Genomic DNA, 22,039 nt, shown 5'->3' on the forward strand with positions numbered 1-22,039 from the left:
CCTGACTTACTGTGTATTCATATGATAATTACCTGTGCTAAGAGTGTTCCTCTGAATGAAGTTCAGTGTGCTTTTAAAGAGACAGGATTTATATACAGCTCAGGACATTATTTACAATCAGAGTCTCTACCTAATTAATTATTAAAAGAATAGTTATGGCTAGCATTAAAAATCATTAGAAACCAAAGAAAATTCAATATAAGTTTCATTGAATCTTTTTATACTATTTGTGGTAGAATTTTACTGCCTTAAAAAAAACAAACAAACAGGGACATGGGGAAAAGTCTACAGCCTCCCTCCATTAGGAGTAAGTTAAAACAAGTAATAGAGGACATTATCTCATCTGAATAGAACACATTCAATTATGGGAAGCAGCAGCTTTGAAGCACTATCCTAGCTAACTGCATAACTGCTGCTGTAGTAATTACAAACTGTAACTACAAGACAGTGAAAATCAGTGACTTGTACCAAGCAGGCAAGATTCAGGTAGATTCTCAATTCAGAATTAATTAATAAAATCTACGTGTGCTCCCAAATGGCAAGAAATAGCATTATTCTTAAGCATGAACATCCAAAATTTGGTCAAGCAGTATTATGTTACCTCAATGCTTGCTACTGTAACACCCTAGGATTTTATTATTTACAGTATATCCTCTCAATCACAGCCTCAAAAAGTCCTGTAATGAAATAATCACAGAATGATGTGTTAGACAGATCAAGGTAATACATGAAAAGAAGAAACCACAAGACTACTGTTATACCAGGCAATACAGTTTTATTATGTTCATTCACCAATTGTAGCAAAAACATTTAACAACTGAATAATAAGGGAACTTAATTGTCAACAGGAATTTCAGTATTATGTTCTAAATTTTAGACCAGGAAGGCTTGATAGGAAGAAAAGAAACCATATACACACTGCAATAATAGTCTCTATTCTGAAGATGTAATGCTTTCCTTAAAAGCACTGAGATTATTGAGGCACCTTACTGCAGGTTATGTATCATCTCCTCTTTGGCAATGAGATGTGTGGTTTTGTTAACCAGGGCCATGAGGGAGTTGAGTTTGTGAGACCAGTCATTGAGAATATTGTTTGGGTCCTTAGGCCTCTGGAAATTGATAATTCCTGCCAGCCTGTCTACTTTAGCAAAGATGGTCTTGTTAACTACCAGGTTAGACAGGAACTCCTCCGATTCCTGCAAAGACAAAGTCAAGAAAATTATGGGTTTAGAAAACAGCATTTTTAGCTACAAAACATCAGAAGTCTTCCCAAGCAGCATTAATCCATAGGGAGCAAGGTTTTATTTACACTTAACAGAAATACAGCTGTAGCAATACTGTATTAAAAAAAAAAAAAAACACCCAGTACTTTAATATTACACACATTGGCTCTGCAAGGTTCTAGCACAATCTATGCAAAAACTCAAATATTACTCTGCTAAATACTCACATTTTTGCCACAAACACATGCACACATGTACTTCCACACCCTTTATGAAAGAAGGATAAGCAAAGCAACACTTACATCCACAGACAAATCCAGGAGCTGTGCCATTCTCTTCATTGTAATTCTGGTATAATATTTAGCCATTATTCTAATATTCTGGAATAAAAGTGTTCAGAGGGTTATGTGTAAAATAGAATTGAAGCAGGATGCAAAAATATAAAAGTCAAAAGTAGTGCTGTACAGCAGTCCAGCTTAAGGTACATGAGTGAGTTGTGAACCAACAGTTCTTTTGTTTGTAAAAGGTGTAAAAGTCTCTACATGAAAAATTATGAAGTAATGAAACCAACCAATTGTGACTTTAATACAGAGCAAGACTTGCACATTTCTGTTCTATTGAAATGTGAATGCTAAATCTCAATTTGAGTGCAATATGCTCTTTTTTTTTTTTAACTGTCAACTGTGCCAAATACCTATCTATAATAAGGATATAAAGCAAATAAAAGCCATAAAATAAAATGTCAAAAATACACCACAATGGAAAAGGCAACTGATGTGCTGCTTTACTACATGCTTTTTGTTTGTTTGTTTTCTTTGTAACTAAAATATGGCAAGCTAAAAGCATTTTTTGTTGAGGCAATAAATACATAACTAAAGCTTAAAGACAGCCATACTTACATGTTCCACAACTCTATTCTTTAAATCTTTCCATCTCTTTTCACCTTCCTCTGTGCAGCCAAAAACATCTGTTGCAGGACTGTCAAGAGATCCTTCTCTCAATTCTTTCCCATATTCTTCAACTAGGGCAGTCCATCTCATCAGTTCCATGGTAGTGAAGAGTTTCAGGAGGTCTCTAAATGGTTCAGTAAAGTTGATTTACACTTCTGAATTAATAAGGCTCATTTCATACTTCAACAGCATGTTTTCATTTTATGACCATTCATATTCATTGCTCTTCATGAATATATTCTCTAATTCTTCACACTCTCAGGAGCAGCTCAAGTCAGGGTGGATTTTTAATAAAAGTCTTTCTCTTACAAACATATTCCTTTTCAAGTGGAACTTGCACAATTGTGAAAATTTTGCAGTATTTTTCATACAGTATTAAACTGTGAGATGCTTACAGCAGACACAGCATAAACAGATGTCACTTGCAGAGCTAGTTTGAAAGAGCCTTTTTTATCTATGAATTGTTCAGCAGAAAGGATACTTACTTATACTTTGGGATTTCTTCTAGCTTTTTGTCACTACTAATTCTGTGCACCAAATCAGATTGTTCATTGTCGTAAGGTGAAAGAATAACATAAAGAACAACACTCTTCAGGGCCTGTTCAAGAGGAAAGTGCCTGTTGAAATGTGGATTTTTCTCCATAACTGAACAGAGAACACTGCTCACAGAGCATAGGATTTAACATGTAAAAGGCTTAAACCCAGCACATCAAGAAGTTAAGGTGAAACTGATGACATCTTGCATAAAAGAACCATCACAAACATTTAAATTGATTCCTGTTAGCTAAATGTCTAGTGCTTGAAATAAATAAATGAAAAAAACACTTTTCAAGGACATTTGTACTGCATGCACAACAGTATCATTTAGACCACAGTTGCACAGCTATTTATAATTTCTGCACTTGTACAAAAGACAAGACATTCTCAAGATTTCAAAGACAATCTAATGAAAATGTTAGGTGTAAATATTCATTTGAGATCAACTTATTGTACCTGTTTTCAACTAACCAATTTGTTAATTAAAAAAATAACAGATTTGTTATTAAAAAAACAACTAAGAATGAGAGACCCATGAGCTGTTAAATCTACTGTACATTGCCCTGGTAATGAAATGAGTATTTGCCAGATAAAAACACAGACATTTTATATCTAATGTTGCTTTTACCTGCTGCCACTTTTCACTTTCAGCCTGGATACATGGAGTATCATAAATGGCCCTATAGTGCTTACAGATGGAGAGGTAGGAGCCTTCATGTTGGTCCAGCTGAATCATTAGGTTATAATATTTCAACTTTAGTTTCTGAAATGGTATCAAACAGCAAAATTAATACAGCTCTGGGAATCAGGCAAGTTAAATCCAACTGGATACCAGAAAACAGATTCAAATATACCTGAGGAGAGGAGCATCATATTATAACTGGCACAGGAGTTGGGGGGGAAGAGAAATTGGCCAATGACTTACTTCTGTGTTTTCTTCTTGAAAAAATTTTGTATTAATTTTTTTGCTGATAATTTGAGTCCGAATATAGTCTTTTACAGCTAGACAGAGTCTCATCTGCTCCAAGATAAATTCTACACGTTCTTTCTTTTCCATTGAACCATAGGTTTCCACCTAAAAGGAAAATGGAACTATTTAAAAATGTCAAAATCAAACCCAGAGAAGTCTTAACTGTGCAAGATTGTCAGGGGGCAAAAAACAATAGAAAAGAGCAAGTTAAACTGGAGAAAAGGTTATTCAATTTCAAATTACAGCCCCCTTACAAGGGAAGAATCCACTAACACCAAACCCAGTGCACTAACTAGAGACTTGTAATCTGTTTTCCAAATAATAAATAATTACTATATTTATAAATATTTATAAATAAATTTATTTTCCAAATAAAAGTATTTCCATCCTTAACCATGAGACTAAAACAAGCAGTTTAAACTGAATGACACTGTCACTAATAACAATTAATCTCCTTCCATGCATTTCTGCAGATGTTACTGATTAAGTTTCTAAATAATAATCTAAGAGCAGAAAGAACTGAGCTCCATGGTGTGTGTTACCTGCAGCTCCTGCAGAATAGAGGCAGCCTCCTTCACTTCCCCATTCTGTTCTTTTATTGTTGCAAGTGTCTTGGTCAGGCGAGCGCGTTCAATTTCCACATAAATCTGAAACCAGAAGTTTATAAACATTGGAATCTTCTCAACAGGAGGGCAAACCCTAAGATACACAACCCCACTAAGATACTTGATGTTTTTGTATAACCAATTATTTCCTTGTGTATCCACTACTATGCTGATGCTACCCCCAAGATACACAGAGAAAACAGGATGGAGAGTTGCCACCCCAAATTGATCTACAAAATAATGTCTGCATTTGTCTACTATTCTTTAAAAAAACATAAAACAATGTGCACTGTGAATGAAGTAGTAGATATTTCATCAGCTAAAACATACTGAAACAGATACAAAGTTGAGACTGTAATGGTTCCACCATTGTACCACCATTTGCTTGATTTTACTCACTCCTAACCAGCAATAAATCAACAATTTATTACTAACAATTTAGACTACCTTGGAACAGGCAAAAGCTGTAACCTAAATAAAATATACCTTCATCCAGGATTGTTTATTTTATTAAAGCAAAGGGAATATTATGTAAATAATTAACTTGTTATAATGCTTTAAAAGCACCTCCTGGTTATTCTAACTGTACATAACATCTTGCTAAGTGCAGGAGAAATTAAACTAAACCTGCCCATTTCTCTAACTCACATACATAACATTTTAAAAAGTGAAAAAGAAATGGCATTTTAGAAATCTGAAATGTAATATTAATTATATTAATAGTATTATTTATATTAATAATACATTCTAATATCCACATCATGGAGATATTGCAGCAAACTATTTCCATATGACATCTGGGAAATACTTCTATTCTTTTGCAGTCTTTTTGGCTTCTCAGGTTAATTTAAAAGTTACTTTTGCTCTTATCTGAACAAGATAAAAAACTTATGTAAAGAAGCTATGCTTTTAAAGAAGGGGAACATTTTTATTCTACCTTTTAGACATTCAGTCTTAAAACAAAATCTTACTTTTCCTTCTGTCACCATTCGCAACGTGTCGATTAAGCGCAGTTTGACTGGTAAGTCTGGGATGTCTTCAACATAAGTGCAGCACTGCTGGACCATTTTAGCCACTGCCTGGTATAGTTAGAGGGGAAAAAAAAACCATACTGTGTTTTTAGATTTCATAAATTCATTCATACAGCACTCAGAGGGAAGTACTGGTTTTCTATCAAACTAAGGTGGCTCAACAAAAAACACGCAAGACACCGAAGGCCTTTGGTTCATAAAAAGGTGTCAAATGATGCTGGGAAGTGATGGCAGGAGTCAGATGGAATGCAATGCTCCTCTACCATTCCTTTTTTCTCAGTTTTTCCAATGATACTGAAAAGAATTCATCCCACATGGTTCTCATAGAATCACAGAATGGGCTGGGTTGGAAGGGACCTCAGAGCTCATCAAGTCCAACCCTTGATCCACTCCCCCCGTGGTTCCCAGCCCATGGCACTGAGTGCCACATCCAGGCTCTTTGGAAATATCTCCAGGGATGGAGAATCCACCCCTTCCCTGGGCAGCCCATTCCAATGGCTGATCACCCTCTCCAGAAAGAAATTCTTTCTCATGTCCAACCTAAACCTCCCCTGGCACAACTTGAGCCCTCTTGTGCCCTCTTGTCTTGCTGAGAGTTGCCTGGGAAAAGAGCCCAACCCCCCCCTGGCTCCAACCTCCTTTCAGGGAGTTGGAGAGAGTGATGAGGTCTCCCCTGAGCCTCCTCTTCTCCAGCCTCAACACCCCCAGCTCCCTCAGCCTCTCCTCATAGGATCTGTGCTGGATCCCTTCACCAGCCCAGTTGCCTCCTTTGGACCTGCTCCAGCACCTCAATCTCCTTCCTGAGCTGAGGGGCCCAGAACTGGACACAGGATTTAAGCTGTGGCCTCCCCAGAGCTGAGCACAGGGGCAATGCAATGCTCTTCTCTCATTCCTTTTTTCTCAGTTTTCCCAATGCTACTGAAAAGAATTCATCCCACATGGTTCTCATAGAATCACAGAATGGGCTGGGTTGGAAGGGACCTCAGAGATCATCAAGTCCAACCCTTGATCCACTCCCCCCGTGGTTCCCAGCCCATGGCACTGAGTGCCACATCCAGGCTCTTTGGAAATATCTCCAGGGATGGAGAATCCACCCCTTCCCTGGGCAGCCCATTCCAATGGCTGAGCACCCCCTCCAGAAAGAAATTCTTTCTAATGTCCAACCTAAACCTCTCTTGAACCACTCCTGCCAAATCCACACCACTCCCACGTGGGCTGACAGAGCTCAGCCCTGCATGGCTGAAGGGAAGGCACCTTCAGTAAATGCACAAACCCTTCCATTTAGGACACCTGAAGATTTTCCAGGAACTTTTTAGCATTTCCAGGAATGCTAATTATTCTGACTGACATTTTTCCATCTCTGTATATCCCCAAACAGGCACTAACAAGGTCCCACCCCTCAGTGGGAAGCACAGGTGTGGAATATTTTCTGGTAACAACACTGACAGAGCTGTACAGTTATTATTAAAATTCCTACTTCTGACAAAAACAGAATGCAACTTCTAGAAACTTCTTCCTCAAGAAAACTCAGCTGAAACAGTGCAAATCTTCAGCCACAGTTTGTGTGAGTTAAAGAACTAAACTGTACCCTACTTTTACACAAATTCCTAACATTTCTGCACATTTAAAAGTAGATAATCTTTTTCTTTCTAAGCCAATGATGCCATTAAAATTACCTGTTGCCAAGTTCTACTAAAGAAACTGCAATAAACTCTCTACCTTCTTAAACACAAGAGGTTTCAGCTACCTAAATGATCAATTTTTCTCCTCATTCCAGAGTATGAGTGGGGTAAGCATCCACCCCACCTGAGCACAATAAATTGCAATAATTTTTTTTAATGTACACCTGATGAACACGAAAAATTGTATAAAGATGTATGAAGTGCCATCTAAAAGCACTGGTGTGCACCAAAGCAGAAAAATCAGAGTTTTTTTGGCCAAGAATGGCAACTTGGACCACAGGGAGCTCAGGCACAAGGTGGGGAGAGATTCCAAACATCAGTTTTCTAATTGGATTTCATGATATCTACCCAAAAATATCAACAGAAGCTAATTACAATTATTCAGGCAGGTGCTACAGACTCAGGAAAGTCCCTACACACAATCAGATACATAACACAGCAACAAATACAATCAAGAGTTCAATTCACCTGTTTTAACTGACTTCTTCTCTTTGATAGAAGAATAATATTTTCATTAAGAGCATCCCAGTCTTTAGCTTCATAACACATTTTCACTATAGCAACCAATATCCTGGATGTGGAGACCATATCAGATGCCTGGAACAAACAAACAGGAGATCAGTGATGGGGAAAACAACCTCCACACCTCTCACTTCCACTTCTTTTATACCAAAAAGTTACTGTATGGAGCCCCGTTGATGTTGATTTTCTTTTTTAAAGAAAAAAACAACAAAAGAGAAAGATTTGTATCAAAAAGTTATGGTGTGGAGCCCCCTTGATATTTTCTTTTTTAAGGAAAAAACAACAAAAGAGGAAGATTTGTATCAAAAAGTTACTGTATCGAGCCCCATTGATGTTGATTTTCTTTTTTAAGAAAAAAACAACAAAAGAGGAAGATTTGTATCAAAAAGTTACGGTGTGGAGCCCCCTTGATATTTTTTTTTTTTTTTTTTTTTTTTTTGAGGAAAAGACAACAAAAGATGAAGATTTGTATCAAAAAGTTACGGAATGGAGCCCTGTTGATACTGATTTTCTTTTTTAAAGAAAAAAACAACAAAAGAGAAAGACTTGTCAGGCAGTGGGACAAGGAGGGCTCCAGGGGGCCCCAAGCAGAAACAGTGCAGCACTTACCGTTCGTGTTTGTTTTTCCAGGGAGAGAAGATTTTCAATTACTTCTTGCAATCTTCCTTCCTAATGTGACAGGCAAAGAATTCCCAACATGAGTGAAGAACACAGTTCAGCTCCTGAGCAGCTCTAACCCTCATGCAAGTAAAAACCACAGACTTAGCCTGTACCCCCATTTTTAATCATTTTTTTTTTTAAAAAAAGGAACATACAGAGCACTAACCTTAAATATATGGTTCCACACACAGACAGAACTGGGAAGGTACCACTTCATTTCTGCCCAACACACACTGTTAAGTTGTCTGTTTACCACAAGAAACCCAGCAAGGTTCAGACAGGTTTGGTAAGCTCACAGTCACTGAGCCAGATGGCAGACTGATTTATTTCTTACTCAAAATGCTTTGAGTAAGAAAAGATATGCAATTAGATAACTTGGACCCCCCCAGAAATGTTTTACTTTCATCCATATTCATCACTTTTAATTGCAGTGTATTATAGGAAGGATACTACATGCTTTACAGGCTGAGCAAGGAATTTACTGGTCCTGATTTGGGGGTTTTGAAAATTAGATTTGCCTTTGTTAAGAGGAATTAAAGATATCACAACGTACTTGTAGCCCTAAACTGTAATTCCTAGCAAGTACTGTGCAAAAAAAATTGTTAGTATGGGAGAATTTAATAACAAAAAGGAGGAAATTAATTTTATTTCTCAAATGTACCTACCCCACTGAAAGCTTTTAAACTATTTGACCAGGATGTGCTCTTACTGCTGCAAAATTTACATGTTCTGCAGCAATGAAACCTGGTCATGCTGTCTGCACCTAAGCAGAGCTGTGTCTGTGGGATAAAACATGTCCTCAGCCTCTCAGCCTCCCTGCACTGCAGTCTTAACATCGTGTAAGATGCAATTTATTTATCTCAAGGCTCCTGCTTTCAGAATTCTGCCACACGCTCCCACAAGTTCTCATGAGACACATGGATGGAGCTGAGCATTTGCAGCAGAATCTGATAAAGAATATGATAAACAAAATTTGCAGATAAAGAATCAAAGATGAAGAAGAAACCAACAAATCCAACTTCTCTTGCTGGATTCTGAGCTGGGCAGGAACACCTGCACTGCTGGGCAGGTCCATAAAGGAATCCTTAACATGGAGCATGTTGCCCTCTACAACCCCCTCATTTCGGGGTGGTTGATGGCTGGCTACACACACACCTTTGCCCAGCAGATGCCAGATGCTGCCCCCTCTATTCCTGCCTTTTGCCACCCGAACCGAACCGAGCTGGAAGGCTGCACAGCGCTGCCTGTCCCACCCGAACCAGAGGCACTCCCAGCACTGGTACACGAGTGTCCTGGGATGAACGAGCACCTCCGCGTCTGCCCAGCCCAGCTACCCCGTGGGAAGTGGCAGCAGGGCCAAGCCAGGATGGTTCTGGTGGAACCGGGCCCTCCCGTGCCCTCCTCCTCCCGGCTGCACCCCGACACCTCCCCTCCCGCTCACCCCCGCACATCCCTGACGAGGGAACCCTCGAGCACTCCCTGCTTCTTCCCCATCACGGAAACCCCGACTCCTCCAGCAGCCGATGCGGTTCCCAGAGGCGGCCGCCGCTCTCTCCTCCCGTTCCCGTTTCCCTCCCGGTCCGCGGCCTAGCGCGCCCCGCGCCATGACTCAGCCCATCCGCCCCGCCGGACTCTCCCTCCCCCCTCACCTGCGCCAGCCGCTCGCACTCGGGCAGCCGCTGGTCCACGGTCGCGCTGTAATCCACCTCCATTTTGACGATGCGGCCATCGGCCCGTTCCGCGCCGCCCTCCGCCATCTCCCCCGCTCCGCTCCGCGTCCCCCCCCGCCAACACGCACCGGAAGCGCCCGAGCGCTGCGCGCAGGCACGGCCCGGACAGCCCCCGGAGAGGACCCCGCACCGCGCCGGGCAGGCGCTGCCCGGACACCCCCGTCCGCCTCAGGACCCCGGGGCGGGGCGAGCGCTGAGGGGAGCGGCGGCTCCGGTCCCGCCCTGCGCGGAGCGTTCGGTCCCGGGATGGGAAATCCTCATCCCCTGGCTCCCAGGGAAAGGGGGAAGCCCTTGTGTGAGGCTGTGACTGCCCCAGAAAGCCTCCTCGTAGGCCTTAACTCGCCTTGCGGCGAGAACACGGGTTTAGGGCCCGGTTGCCTCAGTCAGGGTTTGCGTGTGAGGAACTTGAGGGTCTCGTAGGGCCACAGGGTGAGGGGGATGTCGAGGGGGGTGGGTTCAGGTGATTTCCCCACTTTTTGAGGGAACCATGGCATGCTCAGGCGGCAGGAACCGTGGTGTGGCCTCAGCAGGCAGCAGATGGTGGTTGCCATGGGCCATTGAGTCACTTCATGATCCTGCCCTGCTGCAGAGGGGGGAAGGAGGTAGGAGACACAGCGTTTTTTAAAAGCACAAGGATTTGGGAGAGCGTTGCACCATCAACGTGCTTGATAAGTTGTGAGATGTTGGTGCAATGCTTGTGGCTTTGGGCTGCCATCATCTCCCACTCCAACAGGGAATTTCCTACCCTCACTGGAGAAGTTTCACTGGAGAAATTCAGAGGAACTTGCTCGTGGCTGCCAGCAAACAACTCAGAAAGAAATAATGATCAGTGAATGCCCTGTGTCTTTGGAAAAAGTTACCACAAAACTACCATTTGTGTTGTGTTGCTTTATGGCTATAGTCCATGTGTTAGTGTGGTGAGGGGTAGTTGAGGTGACTGTTTAAAATCTTCTTTTACAGGATTGATTGAGTTATTACATCTGTTACCCTGGTGGAAGTTCATAATAATTCAATTTAGTGAACTCAGAGCTATAATACTGTATTTTGCAGTTGTGTCTCATTGTGCTTTCCAATTACCACAACACAGATCATGGACTTCGAGTCACTTTCTGTGTGAACTCAAACTTGATTTTTAGAATCAAATAACAGAATTTATCTGTTATCATCAATCATTTTTACTAATTGACCCAAGTATTAAAAGTACACAAATGTAACACAGACAGCATATGGGTTCTTCTTTCCTAACTCTCCATTTACAAATTTCTATAGAGTTTTGAATCCCTGTTTTAAAGTGTCAAATCTCATCCTTCCAGCTTGTTGGAATATGGGTGTAATTTTCCATTCAATGGGTAGGGAGTGATGGCTTTCAGGGAAGTTAAAAGTCAGGTTCTAAGTTGCAAATAACATAAAGTAGAGGTTTTCAGTTTCTGTTTGGAGGCAATCTCACAGATATTGCCTTGTTTTATCTATTTTGCAGAGAAGTTTCAGGACCACCCCCTGCCAGCTCCAGTTGGGATGTCTCTAAATGGTTGTTGGCAGATTTAAGATGGAAGTCTCATTACCCACATGGTTCCCACCTCAGCTGAAAACCCAGCTTTGAAGCAGAGCTCCCAGATTTTCTGTTGCTTTGTGAGGTGTCTGCACTTCAAGGGGAAAGGCAGGGTGAGTGAAATATTGTGTCATTTAATATTGTCTCTGTGCTCAGCCCTGGGGAGGCCACAGCTTGAGTCCTGTGTCCAGTTCTGGGCCCCTCAGCTCAGGAAGGAGATTGAGGTGCTGGAGCAGGTCCAAAGGAGGCAACTGGGCTGGGGAAGGGATCCAGCACAGATCCTCTGAGGAGAGGCTGAGGGAGCTGGGGGTGTTGAGGCTGGAGAAGAGGAGGCTCAGGGGAGACCTCATCACTCTCTCCAACTCCCTGAAAGGAGGTTGGAGCCAGGGGGGGGTTGGGCTCTTTTCCCAGGCAACTCTCAGCAAGACAAGAGGGCACAAGAGGTCTCAAGTTGTGCCAGGGGAGGTTTAGGTTGGACATTAGAAAGAATTTCTTTCTGGAGAGGGTGATCAGGCATTGGAATGGGCTGCCCAGGGAAGGGGTGGATTCTCCATCCCTGGAGATATTTCCAAAGAGCCTGGATGTGGCACTCAGTGCCATGGGCTGGGAACCACGGGGGGAGTGGAGCAAGGGTTGGACTTGATGAGCTCTGAGGTCCCTTCCAACCCAGCCCATTCTATGGTTCTATGATTATTGCAGTGGAGGGAAAAAGTGATGCTGTTAGCTCCAGGAGATGGCACTGTGTCCTCTCTGGGCTAGAACTTCCACACATAGCAGGGAAATTGTACATTCAGAACCAATGGAAATCTTGAGGGGTTTTGCTCTCTCTCGTTACAAAACATGCATTTCATTGTAGACCTAAATTCACCTTTAACTGTCTCCCAAATAGGGGCATTTCATCACTTTTATTTTGCTAATTGTTAATCTTTAAATGCAGATGGGTATTTTATCAGTACAGTACCTTGTGTTTTCATATTCCTGTCACAGTGCTGCTCTGCCATAAATGTTTTGTAGCCACTTGGAGGACAGGAGAAGCAGCAGTGTGAACATTTGATGCTTTACCTCAGCCTGTGTAACACTTGCACTTTCTCAGCCAGTTTCAGAACTGGCCTTCAAGTTGTATCTTAATGGTCAAATTCACCTGAAAAACACAACCCCCCAGGAGCACTAAAACCCCATTTGAGTTGACAAATTGCCTGCTAACAGCAGCAAAACAAAAACTCCCCTAAAACGGTTCTGCCTTTATCTCTCCACGAGGAAAGAGGCGCTTTTATCGCTGAACTTTCTGTGTGGCGTTTGAAAGCAAAGAGCTGATACAAGAAAAAAAAAGAAGAAGAAGGGGAAAAAAACCTTTTATTTGTTGCAGAACCCGCTGGCTGATAGGGAAGGGCTGACCAGAAGGGAAATGGGTGAGGCCTCCACATCCTGTGCTGTCTGCAGGGCTCAGCCTGGGGCTGGCCGGGGGGGACCCGGGGCTGCAGCCCGGCGGTCCCTGAGGTTTCTCTGCCCTTACACCGCCTTGTAAATGTTTTGTAAGGTGCGTTCTCACGCTTCGGGCAATAAACTTCACCACCACCCCCCCAAAAAAGAATTAACAACAAAAAAAAATCCAGAAGTCGCGGTTGAATACATTAAAACTGCGGTTTCTACCGGCTGGGTGCTGCCAGCTCTCCCCTGCTTCCCCCCGGGCCAACACCGGAGCCCCGGCCGGGCCACGCCGCGCTGGCTGAACCCGCCCCCCGCCCCGCTGATGTCAGCCGCTCCCCCGCTCCGCACCCGCGGCTCCAGCCCGCCCGAACGCCCGCGGCTGCGCCGGGGAACCCGCGGCCACCGGATCGCCGCGCAACCCCCCCCCCTCCAACCCCAGCACAGCGGGAACCGCGGCGGCCGCAGCCGCGTTGCGGTGGGGAGGCGGGAGCCGCGTTTGGCAGCCGGGGAAGGGAAGGATAGGAAAAAGGCTTTGTCTGGAAATCAGCATCTCCCCTTCCCTGCTGCCCGAGAGCCACGTTTTGGGCTCATCTGTTCTTTCCGCCGCCCCGGGCATGTCTTTGACATAGCTGCGAGAGGCTGCCGGTCCTGTGCACTTCCGACGGATGTCTTTGGCTGGAGCCAAAGCGTTTGGGGCTCCAGACTTGGTAGAGTATCTGGGTGCGAGCGTGTGTGAAAATTCCCGTGATCGCCGGCTGAAGGGGGAAGAACTGGAAGAAAGGAGCAGTTGTGTTGGTTTTTCGTCTTGCTGGGTCAGCCTTCCTGGATGGTCGCATTACTCTCTGGTGAACACATTGTCAAGCGCCTAGAGGGAAAGAGGCTTGCTTGTTTTTTTCCCGTGGTTGGTTTCCGTCGTGATCACCGTGCAGAAATAACCACTTTTCTCCCAGTTTGCTGGTCCGCACCGAGGCAGCAGGAATATGCTCATGAAGGAGTACCGGATCTGTATGCCTTTGACAGTAGAAGAGGTAAGCAGCTCACGGTCAGGCTGTTACTTAACGAGGGTTTTCTCTTTCAAGGCGAGTCGAGGTTGTATTTGTTTTACTGAATATTTTTATTTCGTGGAACGAACGTAGTCGGAGATGACTGGTTAGAGAGGAATGTTTTTATTGGAAAATAAGGGAATCGCACAGGAACGAAGGTAACTTAAGTGTATCAAAAGCACTGCGTCGTCCAAGCGTGGGGTTTAAAGATTTTCCAGCCAGACTTTTCAGAAGAATCTTGTGCGTGTTTGCAAGGGAACGCTTTGTGCTGAAATCCTCTGATAAAGCGTTTGTCCAAAACCCAGATTCTAAATATATCTTCACCTTTGCTTAAAATACCCTTGCGGATGACGACGGCCTGAAACTCAAGCACAGGTAGAGGAGATGGGCGAGAATCTAGGAGTAAAACTTTTTATTTGTCGTTTCAAGAGGCGGCGGGGAGCCGAACTCCTTTCTGTCGGTGTTGTGAACTCTGAGCTGGGGACGTGCTGTCTGTTTGTCCGCAAACACCCTCCCTGCCCCTCTCTCGGAGCCCAACAGCAGCACCCGCATGTACCGCACGTGTTCTGCAGCTCCCTGTGCCTACAGGCGGTGCCGGTCCAGAGGTGCAGAGGGTACCTACAGGCAGACGTCCCGCACATGTTGTTCTCTCTCTGCCCTTTACGCGGACCCCGCGGAGGCGGAACCCGCCCGCTCTTGCCCGCAGGCCTTGCGGGCGGCTGCCTCCCGGCACCGCGCATCTTGCGCACCAACGGCCCCGAAGTTTCTCCGCTCCGCAGGCGCGGGCGGAGCCAGCAGAGGGCGCGCTGCCCGAGGGCTGCCCCGGCCGGGGGGTCCCTGGGTGAGGGTTTAAGGGGGGGTGAGACCCCCAGCACTGCCCGTGGGGCTGCAGGTGATGCTGCGGGTTGCCCTTCCGAGCCCTCCTCCCCAGGGTTATAACAAGAGATGTTTACTTGGGAGATCAATCGTTTGTTGTGGCTGTTGTGTAAAGCTTCCCAGGTGAGTGCTCTGCTCCAGGGTTTGGTTTGGTTTTGCGGTGTGGGTAGAGGAGGGCTGAGGAGTACGGTGGAGGAGTCGTTTCAATGGTCTTTTTGTCTGAATCTTCAGATTTGGCAGATTAGCAGGACTGTAAAACTGAAAGTTTGAACTGCCAGATGTTTACTTCAGGCTGCTCAGGAAATTCCTTCTCCTGGGAGCAGGACCTAAAACCACACGTGTGTAGGTAAATAAGCATAGGTCTTAATTCTAGTGTTTTGCCAGACAAGTTATATAGTGTGCTGTGATGTTGTATGGCATTGTTTGATTTGTTTGTTGTATTATCCTAATGTAGACAATATTTTATCCAAAAACCAGTTCCTTGTCCTCGGACAACAAGAGTTAATTTTGTCATCAGAAGGGAGCAGATCTAATTAATTTTGAAAGACTATTGTCAAACAGAATTTCCAGATAGAAAAAAAAAAAAATAATCAAAATCTCCCAAAACTGGATTAGTTAATGCATGATGAGGTAGGAGACAATGTTTGAAATCTTCTATTCTCTAGAATGTTAACAGAATTAGTCAAGATACTCCTGTGTCCTGTAGTTCCTTGTGTGTTGAGTCATTCATTATTTGATCCAAGAGCTGCAGCTGAGGTGCCTTATTGAGGAACCTAGAACATGCCTGATACTTGGCATGAATTCCATTGTTAAGTATACAATGAACTAGGACAAAATTGTGAACTAACAGATATCCTATTTCTGTTTTAATGTTGACATACTAAGAAAGTTTCCCCATCGTATCTCTCACAGTGGTTCTCTGTGATGTTTCCTACAGTGCATGAAGGTGTCACTATCTTATTTTTACCCCACATTGACTACCAATAATGCACAATATTTTTGGCTAGCTGTGTAGAACAGGGTGATGTGTTGTGCACTCATAGGAGAACACAATGGGGCAATGCTCACCCTTCAAAAACCAAGAGCATTTGGGTTCTAAGAGGCCCAAACTGCTTAGTCCAGTGGACTTTGACAGAAATGCAGTTGCCAAAGGATACACAATTTCTCACCTGATTGGGATGTTGGGTCCTGATCTGCAATGGCACTTAGGTATTTAATTTGCATTGATGTCACTGGGAGTGAAGCACCTCAGTGTTTTTGGGGTTGTAGGGTTCACCAGGTATGTGAAAAATGCAGTTCTGACTTCATGGCTTCCCTTTTTGTGCTGTTTTCCTTGCTTAGACTTTACAACTATGTTTCTGCCACTGTTTGAAAGTTCTGGCTTCCAGCCTGTGCACTTTAGACATGCACTGAAAAGCATTTCCTTCTTCTTTAGCACTGACTTCTCAGTTATCCATACATAAAAGTCTCTCAAGGTGAATCAGAAAGAATTCCATCTTTAGTCTGGTGGTGTCACCAAAACCAGAGAGGCATCCCATGTCATTCCTTTGAAAATAAGGAGGCACAGGAAGCAGAGAGGAGTGTTGATTGTGTCAGCCAAGCACCTGTACCTGATCTTCTGTAGCAGCTTTTGTGTGTAATGTGGAAAAACAGGCATTAAAATGTTGCTTAATGTCCAATCTAGTAGGTAGGGAACTGAAATATGCACACAGTGATATAACAATTAGTAATACACTGGCTCTTAGAACCTAATAATCTCTAGAGAAGAGTAAAAAACTCATAGATGTCTCCATAACAGCAATTCTATCTCTGGATTGGAAGAGTTTCTGGCAGTGAGGATAGGAGGTCCTGCTCCTGCAGCTCACGTTTTTGAGGAATTCTCTGACTGATTCCCTTATTAGATAAGGTGCCCAAATATTTATGGATTTTTGTTTGGATACCTGTCAGCTTGGCCACCAAATGCTTTCTTTCATTGAAACATTTCCTAAGAAATGCTGATTGCTGCTTTCTGAACTGTTCTTGTGTATTCTGAGCCAGGATAATGGTGTCAGAGGTGCATCTTTGTTCCTTGTCCATAAGCCCCAGCAAAGACAGGTTGTTCCAGGAGTGCTTGCTGAGATAATGTGGCACCATGCTACACTTCTTGTTCAAGGCTGAGGCTAACTCATTAACCTGATTTTTTTGTTGACAGTTATTTAGGGCTGTTACATATATATTGCTGCAAGCTGCCTGATCAGCTTTAGAATAATTGGAGAGCAGAAGTAACATGTTCACTTCTAAGCAGAAAAATCATAACTGGTGTAAGAACTTGGAAAATGAGGTCAGAATAGAGCTGTTGGGTGACAAAGCCAAAAGGATTGCCAATTAGAAGCCATTCTTTACCTCATTTGTGGTCCAACAACAAATTCAGTTCTTTTGCTAACCCTGAGACCTTATAAGCTGGGAAAAGCCATTTATTTTCATTAATGCATAAAGCAAGAAAAATGTTGCAGTAATTGCTTGGGAGATGTTACCAATCTTCATCCCAGCTGTAAGTAAGGAACAAGCCCTGCCTCCTGGTTAGTTTTTCCCTTTGCATTTGCATGTGCTCATTCTTACAAATAGTTTGTTGCATCATATGAGGGAAGATTATAATAGGCAGCATTGTGTTCTTTTCAATATCATCAGTTTTAAAAAATGCATTCCTACGCAGCTGGAAAGGACACCAAGCAAAGAAAGGAGCAGAGTTTCTACAAAATTCTCAGACTTAGATCTCATTGCAAATTAGGATTCCAAAATTCTTCCCAGGAAGGATTAAATGTGTGTTTGAGTTGCCTTTATCTGAAAGTGTAAATAAAATCTGGGAGGTTAGCATGTGAATGAAGTTTCTTTTTGGAAAAGTGAAGTTTGGTTTGTCTGGAAAGTGATTATTCTTTAAGGGAATAGGTGGAAAGACATTTTTGCTGGATCCTGTTAAAAATGGAATTGTCATAGCTGTAAAATGCTCATAAATAGGTTAAGAAGATAGGTTGAATGTGAAGATAGGTTGTGTATATTTTAAAGCTGAACAGCAAATAAAATACAGTAATCATCATTGGGGGTTTTTTTCCCTTGGAAAGGGGGATGACCATTAACAGTTCTATTAGTTCTGAATTATTCATGTGTGGCCAGCACCTAAAATCCTAATAGCTTTTTCTTCCCTTTGTTCTTCATTTCAAGCAAGATTATTTCTGCTGAAGTTGATGGAACTGCTCCCATTCTCTGCTTTAAATAAAAGCTTAGTTTGATCTGTGGGGAGCACTGCCTGCATGAGGTGTCTATGAACAGCTGTATTGTCATGAATACAAACAAGCAGAGACCTGCAAAATGTCTGTAAATGTGGATCATTATTTTTCAACAGCAAAAATTTTTCAACACGAAAAAATTCTGTGTTTAGAGGTGTTGTGCTTGCTTCTTTATAAAAATATCCAGTGTTTAGCTCTTGCCTCAAACGCTGAGTTCTCCCAGTGTGGATTATTTACAGAAAATTAATTCAACAATATATGTGTAACCAGTATTTGTATTCTCTGAATCATGTATACTTTTCTTCTTTAAAAGATTTCTTAGTCTACTGCTTTGTGTACAAAGAGTACTTGTTATAACATGGTTTATTCAGACAGATTTATAGCTCAATGAAAGCATTGGGGAAAGGTTTTTCTGCCCTGAGAGTCAGCAGGTATTATGATATTTAAACATAGCTCTATGCATGTAGAAAAAAAAGGCTTTATTAAGTGTAAAATAAGGTTTGTCTAAAACTATGGTTACCTACTGCAGGACAAATTACCTAGGCAGATAAATATTATAATACATAATCCAAGGAAATGAAGTAGTGGTTGGTTAAATGTTTCTTTTCCCAGCTGTCATGACAGGACATGTAAATGTCTGGAACATCTGAAAAAGGAGAGTGTTGGTTGCAAGTGGACTATAGGCAAACATAAGTTGAAGGCAGTTTTTAAAATTTCATTTCATTGAATTCCCTGTAAATAAAATAATAGTTGAACCATGTCATGACCATGCCCTCTGCAGAAAAACTTTGTCTGGCAGTTTGGAGCTGAAGTTGTTCAGCAAAAAAGGCTCCTGGGCAATTTTAATTTAAACTCTCAACAGCTCTAACACATCTCTTGTCTTGCACTGATTCCTTTACAATATCCTAAAATACTATGAGAAGTAAAGGACTTCCTACTCCAGTTAATCATTCTTTCTGGCCATGCCTCATGAAATATCACCAGCCTTACCTTCTTGTTTCAATTAATACTGTGGAGGCACTGATATATTTGTCTGAGGAGTATTGAGAGTTAATCATTAGTCTAGAAAAGCACCCTACATCCTTAAGAACATCTTCTTACCCTTCAAAAGAAATAATTGTGTAATAGTCTTGTTAGCAAACAGATCTGATCAGGCCTTTGGTAGGCAGTCCTGTCTGTTGTCATCACCAAGTCCTTGCTGTGTGCAATGTGTTTGTGACCTTAAATTGACCTTCAAGCTTATAGGATGGGGAGAATCTCTGTAATGATATAAAATAGGTGAGAGAAGGAACAGTGATTTCATTTTCTTTGGATGCACCAGTGTAGTTGTGAGAGTGAAGAGGTCAAAGTGAGAGCTGTGTTACCATGGGGAGAAAATAAATACCTTGCTTTAGCTTGACCTCCCATGTGGTTGGAGTCACCTAGAGAGCTCTACAAGTAAAGCAATGCAGAGCACATGTTGGATCTTTATTGAACTCCAGTGCAAACAGAAGACCACAAGTAGCCAATTTTCTTCCCTGCTCCTGTTTGCACATTTCAGTACAGCTCTGGGAAGGAAACAAGACAACCTTTGTTCTTAAAGTTTCGGTGTAAATTATTAAAAAAAATCTTTCAGTGGAAAGGATTAGGTATTACCCAGGGAACTTCAGACTCTTGATATTCATCTGTCTTCATCTTTCTTCCTCTGGCTCTCCTTGTCAACACTTGTTTTCTCAAATGTATGCAGACATATAGCAAGTAATACTGCATATTTTATTTGAAAGCTTTGTTGGCCCCATTTTGCATTTCCCACAAAAAAAAAAAAATACACAGCTTGCCATTGTTTTAGGACATTTTCTGGCTAAGCTCTCTGCAGAGCTTTGGTGCTGTCAAGAATTCTACAAGATGTGTTTAAAGCATAAGGTAGGTTTAGAAACAAAAGAACAAGGAGAGAAAGACACAATGTCAGTACTGAGGGCTTTTAAATGGCTTTGGCTATCTGTGGCTTTCAAAACTTTGTGCTTTTAGGTTTGGGTTTTGTTTGTTTGCTTCTGGAGTGAACTTTGAGTTGCTGAGAGCATGAAACTCTTTGCAAGAGTTGATGTGAACACTAAATAATCAGCACTTTTGTAACTGTGGCCATTTCTGTTTCTTATGTACCTGGTTATGAATTTTGATGCCTATTTTAGCACCTTGAAGTTTGGCAAGTCTGCAGTGTCAAACACATTTTCCCTTAGTCCAGTTTGTTCAGTTTCCCAATCTGTCTAATTGTAAGGTTAGAAATAATATAATTACACCATTTTTCCTGTGCCTTTTGCCTGATTGCACATATTTAATGAAAGTCAGGTAATGTATAGCCCTCAGCATGTGTACAGCCCTTTAGATGATAAGGAGAGCAAAATTTCTGTGGCCACTAAGGAAGGTTAAAATTACATTTTCCTTCATGAGTGGTCAGCTTAGTCTGATGGGCATTTGTATTGCTAAAATCTGTTACAGATCATGTTCTTCTGTACAAAATATTGCCTAGTCAGGGAATGGGAAACCTAAGGTATGGAGCAGTGATTCATTCACAATATTCTTCTTTGTGAAGAATATTCTCTTTCTGTAGTGAGCTGACAGATGCATTCCCCAGGCTGTCCTTGCAGAACTGAGTCAGTTGTGGATGCTGGAACAGAGATGCAGACTTTCCATGTCTGACCCAAAGCACAGATCATTAAATCCTGTAAGGATGGGGATAGATAACAGACATGTGCAAACCTTTGAAATATACTCAATAATTGTGGATGGGGAATAATTCTTTGTGTCCTTGCTCTATATAATGTTTTTAGTCTGGACTCAGTGGTGTGATCTTCTCACTTCATCATTTCTTCCCAGTTTTGGTTGTAAGCAATCAGCCAGTTTTGAATCCTATTAATCCTATTAATCAGCCAATTTTAAATCCTATTCAATTTTGAATATATTAAAATATAATTTTTATTTTTATAAAGCACAGCATAGGGTGCTACACTGTAATAATGACATTTCAATACCTTTTCTTGGGGGAGAAAAAAACCCCACAAACCAACTATCATCTTTTTCCTGTTGGTGGTCAGAAAATGCTGAAGCAATTTTAAGTTCTGTTACTTTTGTACTTCCAGAGTTCTCAAGCTGGTTTTACAGAGCACACTCCTGGGTTTTGCACACCCTTCACTTGCGTCTGTCTTTAATTTAAAGCACAAGCAGTCACATGCCATGAGTCACATGCAGAAATGTTTGTAGACTGGCTTTAATAAAAGACTTGTTCATATGCTCTCCAGAAAAATCCTGGTTTCTATTTAGGAGTTTTTACGTTTCTGTTCTAAGATTAACCTTGCCTGAGTGATGTAGGAATACACAGGCTCTGTGGGAATTGTTTTCTGTGAGCATGGTGAGGATGCCTTATTTTCCATTTCATCATCACACCAAATGTCATATTAGGTTTCATGTGCTGCCCTATTAATTACTATGTTTAGATTTTTGTCAGTAAAAATATTATTACAATGCCTGACAAAATAATTATGGGGTAATGACACTCCAGTATTACACATACTGGTGCTCAATTGCTTGATTAGCAATCAGTCACTGATGACAGAAACACAACTAATTGTTGAATATATTTGCAGCTTTTTGCTCTAATTTTATACAAAAGTTATTTAGCAGTACTAAAATAACCTTTTGTGTTACCATCACCAGGTTACTTGAAAGGTTACCAAAATACTGAAGTCCCCTGAGAGCCTAAAGTTTCTATTTTTCACAAAGATAAAGACAGTGATAATTCTATTGAGATGAATGAAGTTTTGTATTTTTCCTGATCATACAAAGATGGGGTTTTTAAAGTTAACTTGTTCAACCCATTGATCCTAGTCATATAATCTCATCTTCTGAAAGGTTCTTACAAATTTACCCAGCTATTTATCTGATTTTGTCAGGTTTTCTTTGAAAACCTGCAAACTGACTGACCTTTAAGTAATAT

At 41.9% G+C, this 22,039-nt stretch overlaps 2 protein-coding genes across 5 annotated transcripts in view; one reads left to right on the forward strand and one right to left on the reverse strand.

Moving 5' to 3' along the window:
* Positions 1–755: 755 nt before the first annotated feature.
* PSMD12 (proteasome 26S subunit, non-ATPase 12) lies at positions 756–10,002 on the reverse strand. Its single transcript, XM_071763872.1, has 11 exons — positions 9,830–10,002; positions 8,130–8,189; positions 7,467–7,595; positions 5,257–5,364; positions 4,223–4,327; positions 3,636–3,785; positions 3,339–3,473; positions 2,659–2,771; positions 2,123–2,297; positions 1,526–1,603; positions 756–1,196 (listed from the first exon to the last, which is right to left on the reverse strand). Exons 1-11 carry the CDS (start codon positions 9,935–9,937, stop codon positions 987–989), a joined length of 1,371 nt encoding a protein of 456 aa, XP_071619973.1. The 5' UTR covers positions 9,938–10,002; the 3' UTR covers positions 756–986.
* A 376-nt stretch (positions 10,003–10,378) lies between these two features.
* PITPNC1 (phosphatidylinositol transfer protein cytoplasmic 1) overlaps positions 10,379–22,039 on the forward strand; it is a 78,180-nt gene continuing 66,519 nt past the window's right edge. For 2 of the 4 annotated variants that reach the window (XM_071763876.1, XM_071763873.1), the window contains exons 1-2: positions 10,379–10,512; positions 11,388–11,572. In XM_071763876.1, coding sequence (XP_071619977.1) covers positions 11,477–11,572 — 96 coding nt within the window. In that variant the 5' untranslated portion in view covers positions 10,379–10,512; positions 11,388–11,476. Of the gene's footprint in view, positions 10,513–11,387; positions 11,573–13,220; positions 13,916–13,984; positions 14,930–22,039 lie in introns of those variants that run through there. The other 2 variants (XM_071763875.1, XM_071763874.1) reach the window with 2 other exon arrangements.

The sequence above is a fragment of the Heliangelus exortis genome, chromosome 20 (assembly GCF_036169615.1).
Source record: "Heliangelus exortis chromosome 20, bHelExo1.hap1, whole genome shotgun sequence".
Taxonomy (NCBI): Eukaryota; Metazoa; Chordata; class Aves; order Apodiformes; family Trochilidae; genus Heliangelus; species Heliangelus exortis.

Bases quoted from the DNA above. Each gene is read 5' to 3' on its own strand.
- PSMD12 (XM_071763872.1), bottom strand. From the start codon at position 9,937: ATGGCGGAGGGCGGCGCGGAACGGGCCGATGGCCGCATCGTCAAAATG. The intron at 5,365-7,466 runs GTGAATTGAACT...TAACTATACCAG, and splicing joins GAAGAAGTCAGTTAAAACAG to GCAGTGGCTAAAATGGTCCA. The intron at 4,328-5,256 runs GTAAGATTTTGT...TTCTGGTTTCAG, and splicing joins GAATGGTGACAGAAGGAAAA to ATTTATGTGGAAATTGAACG.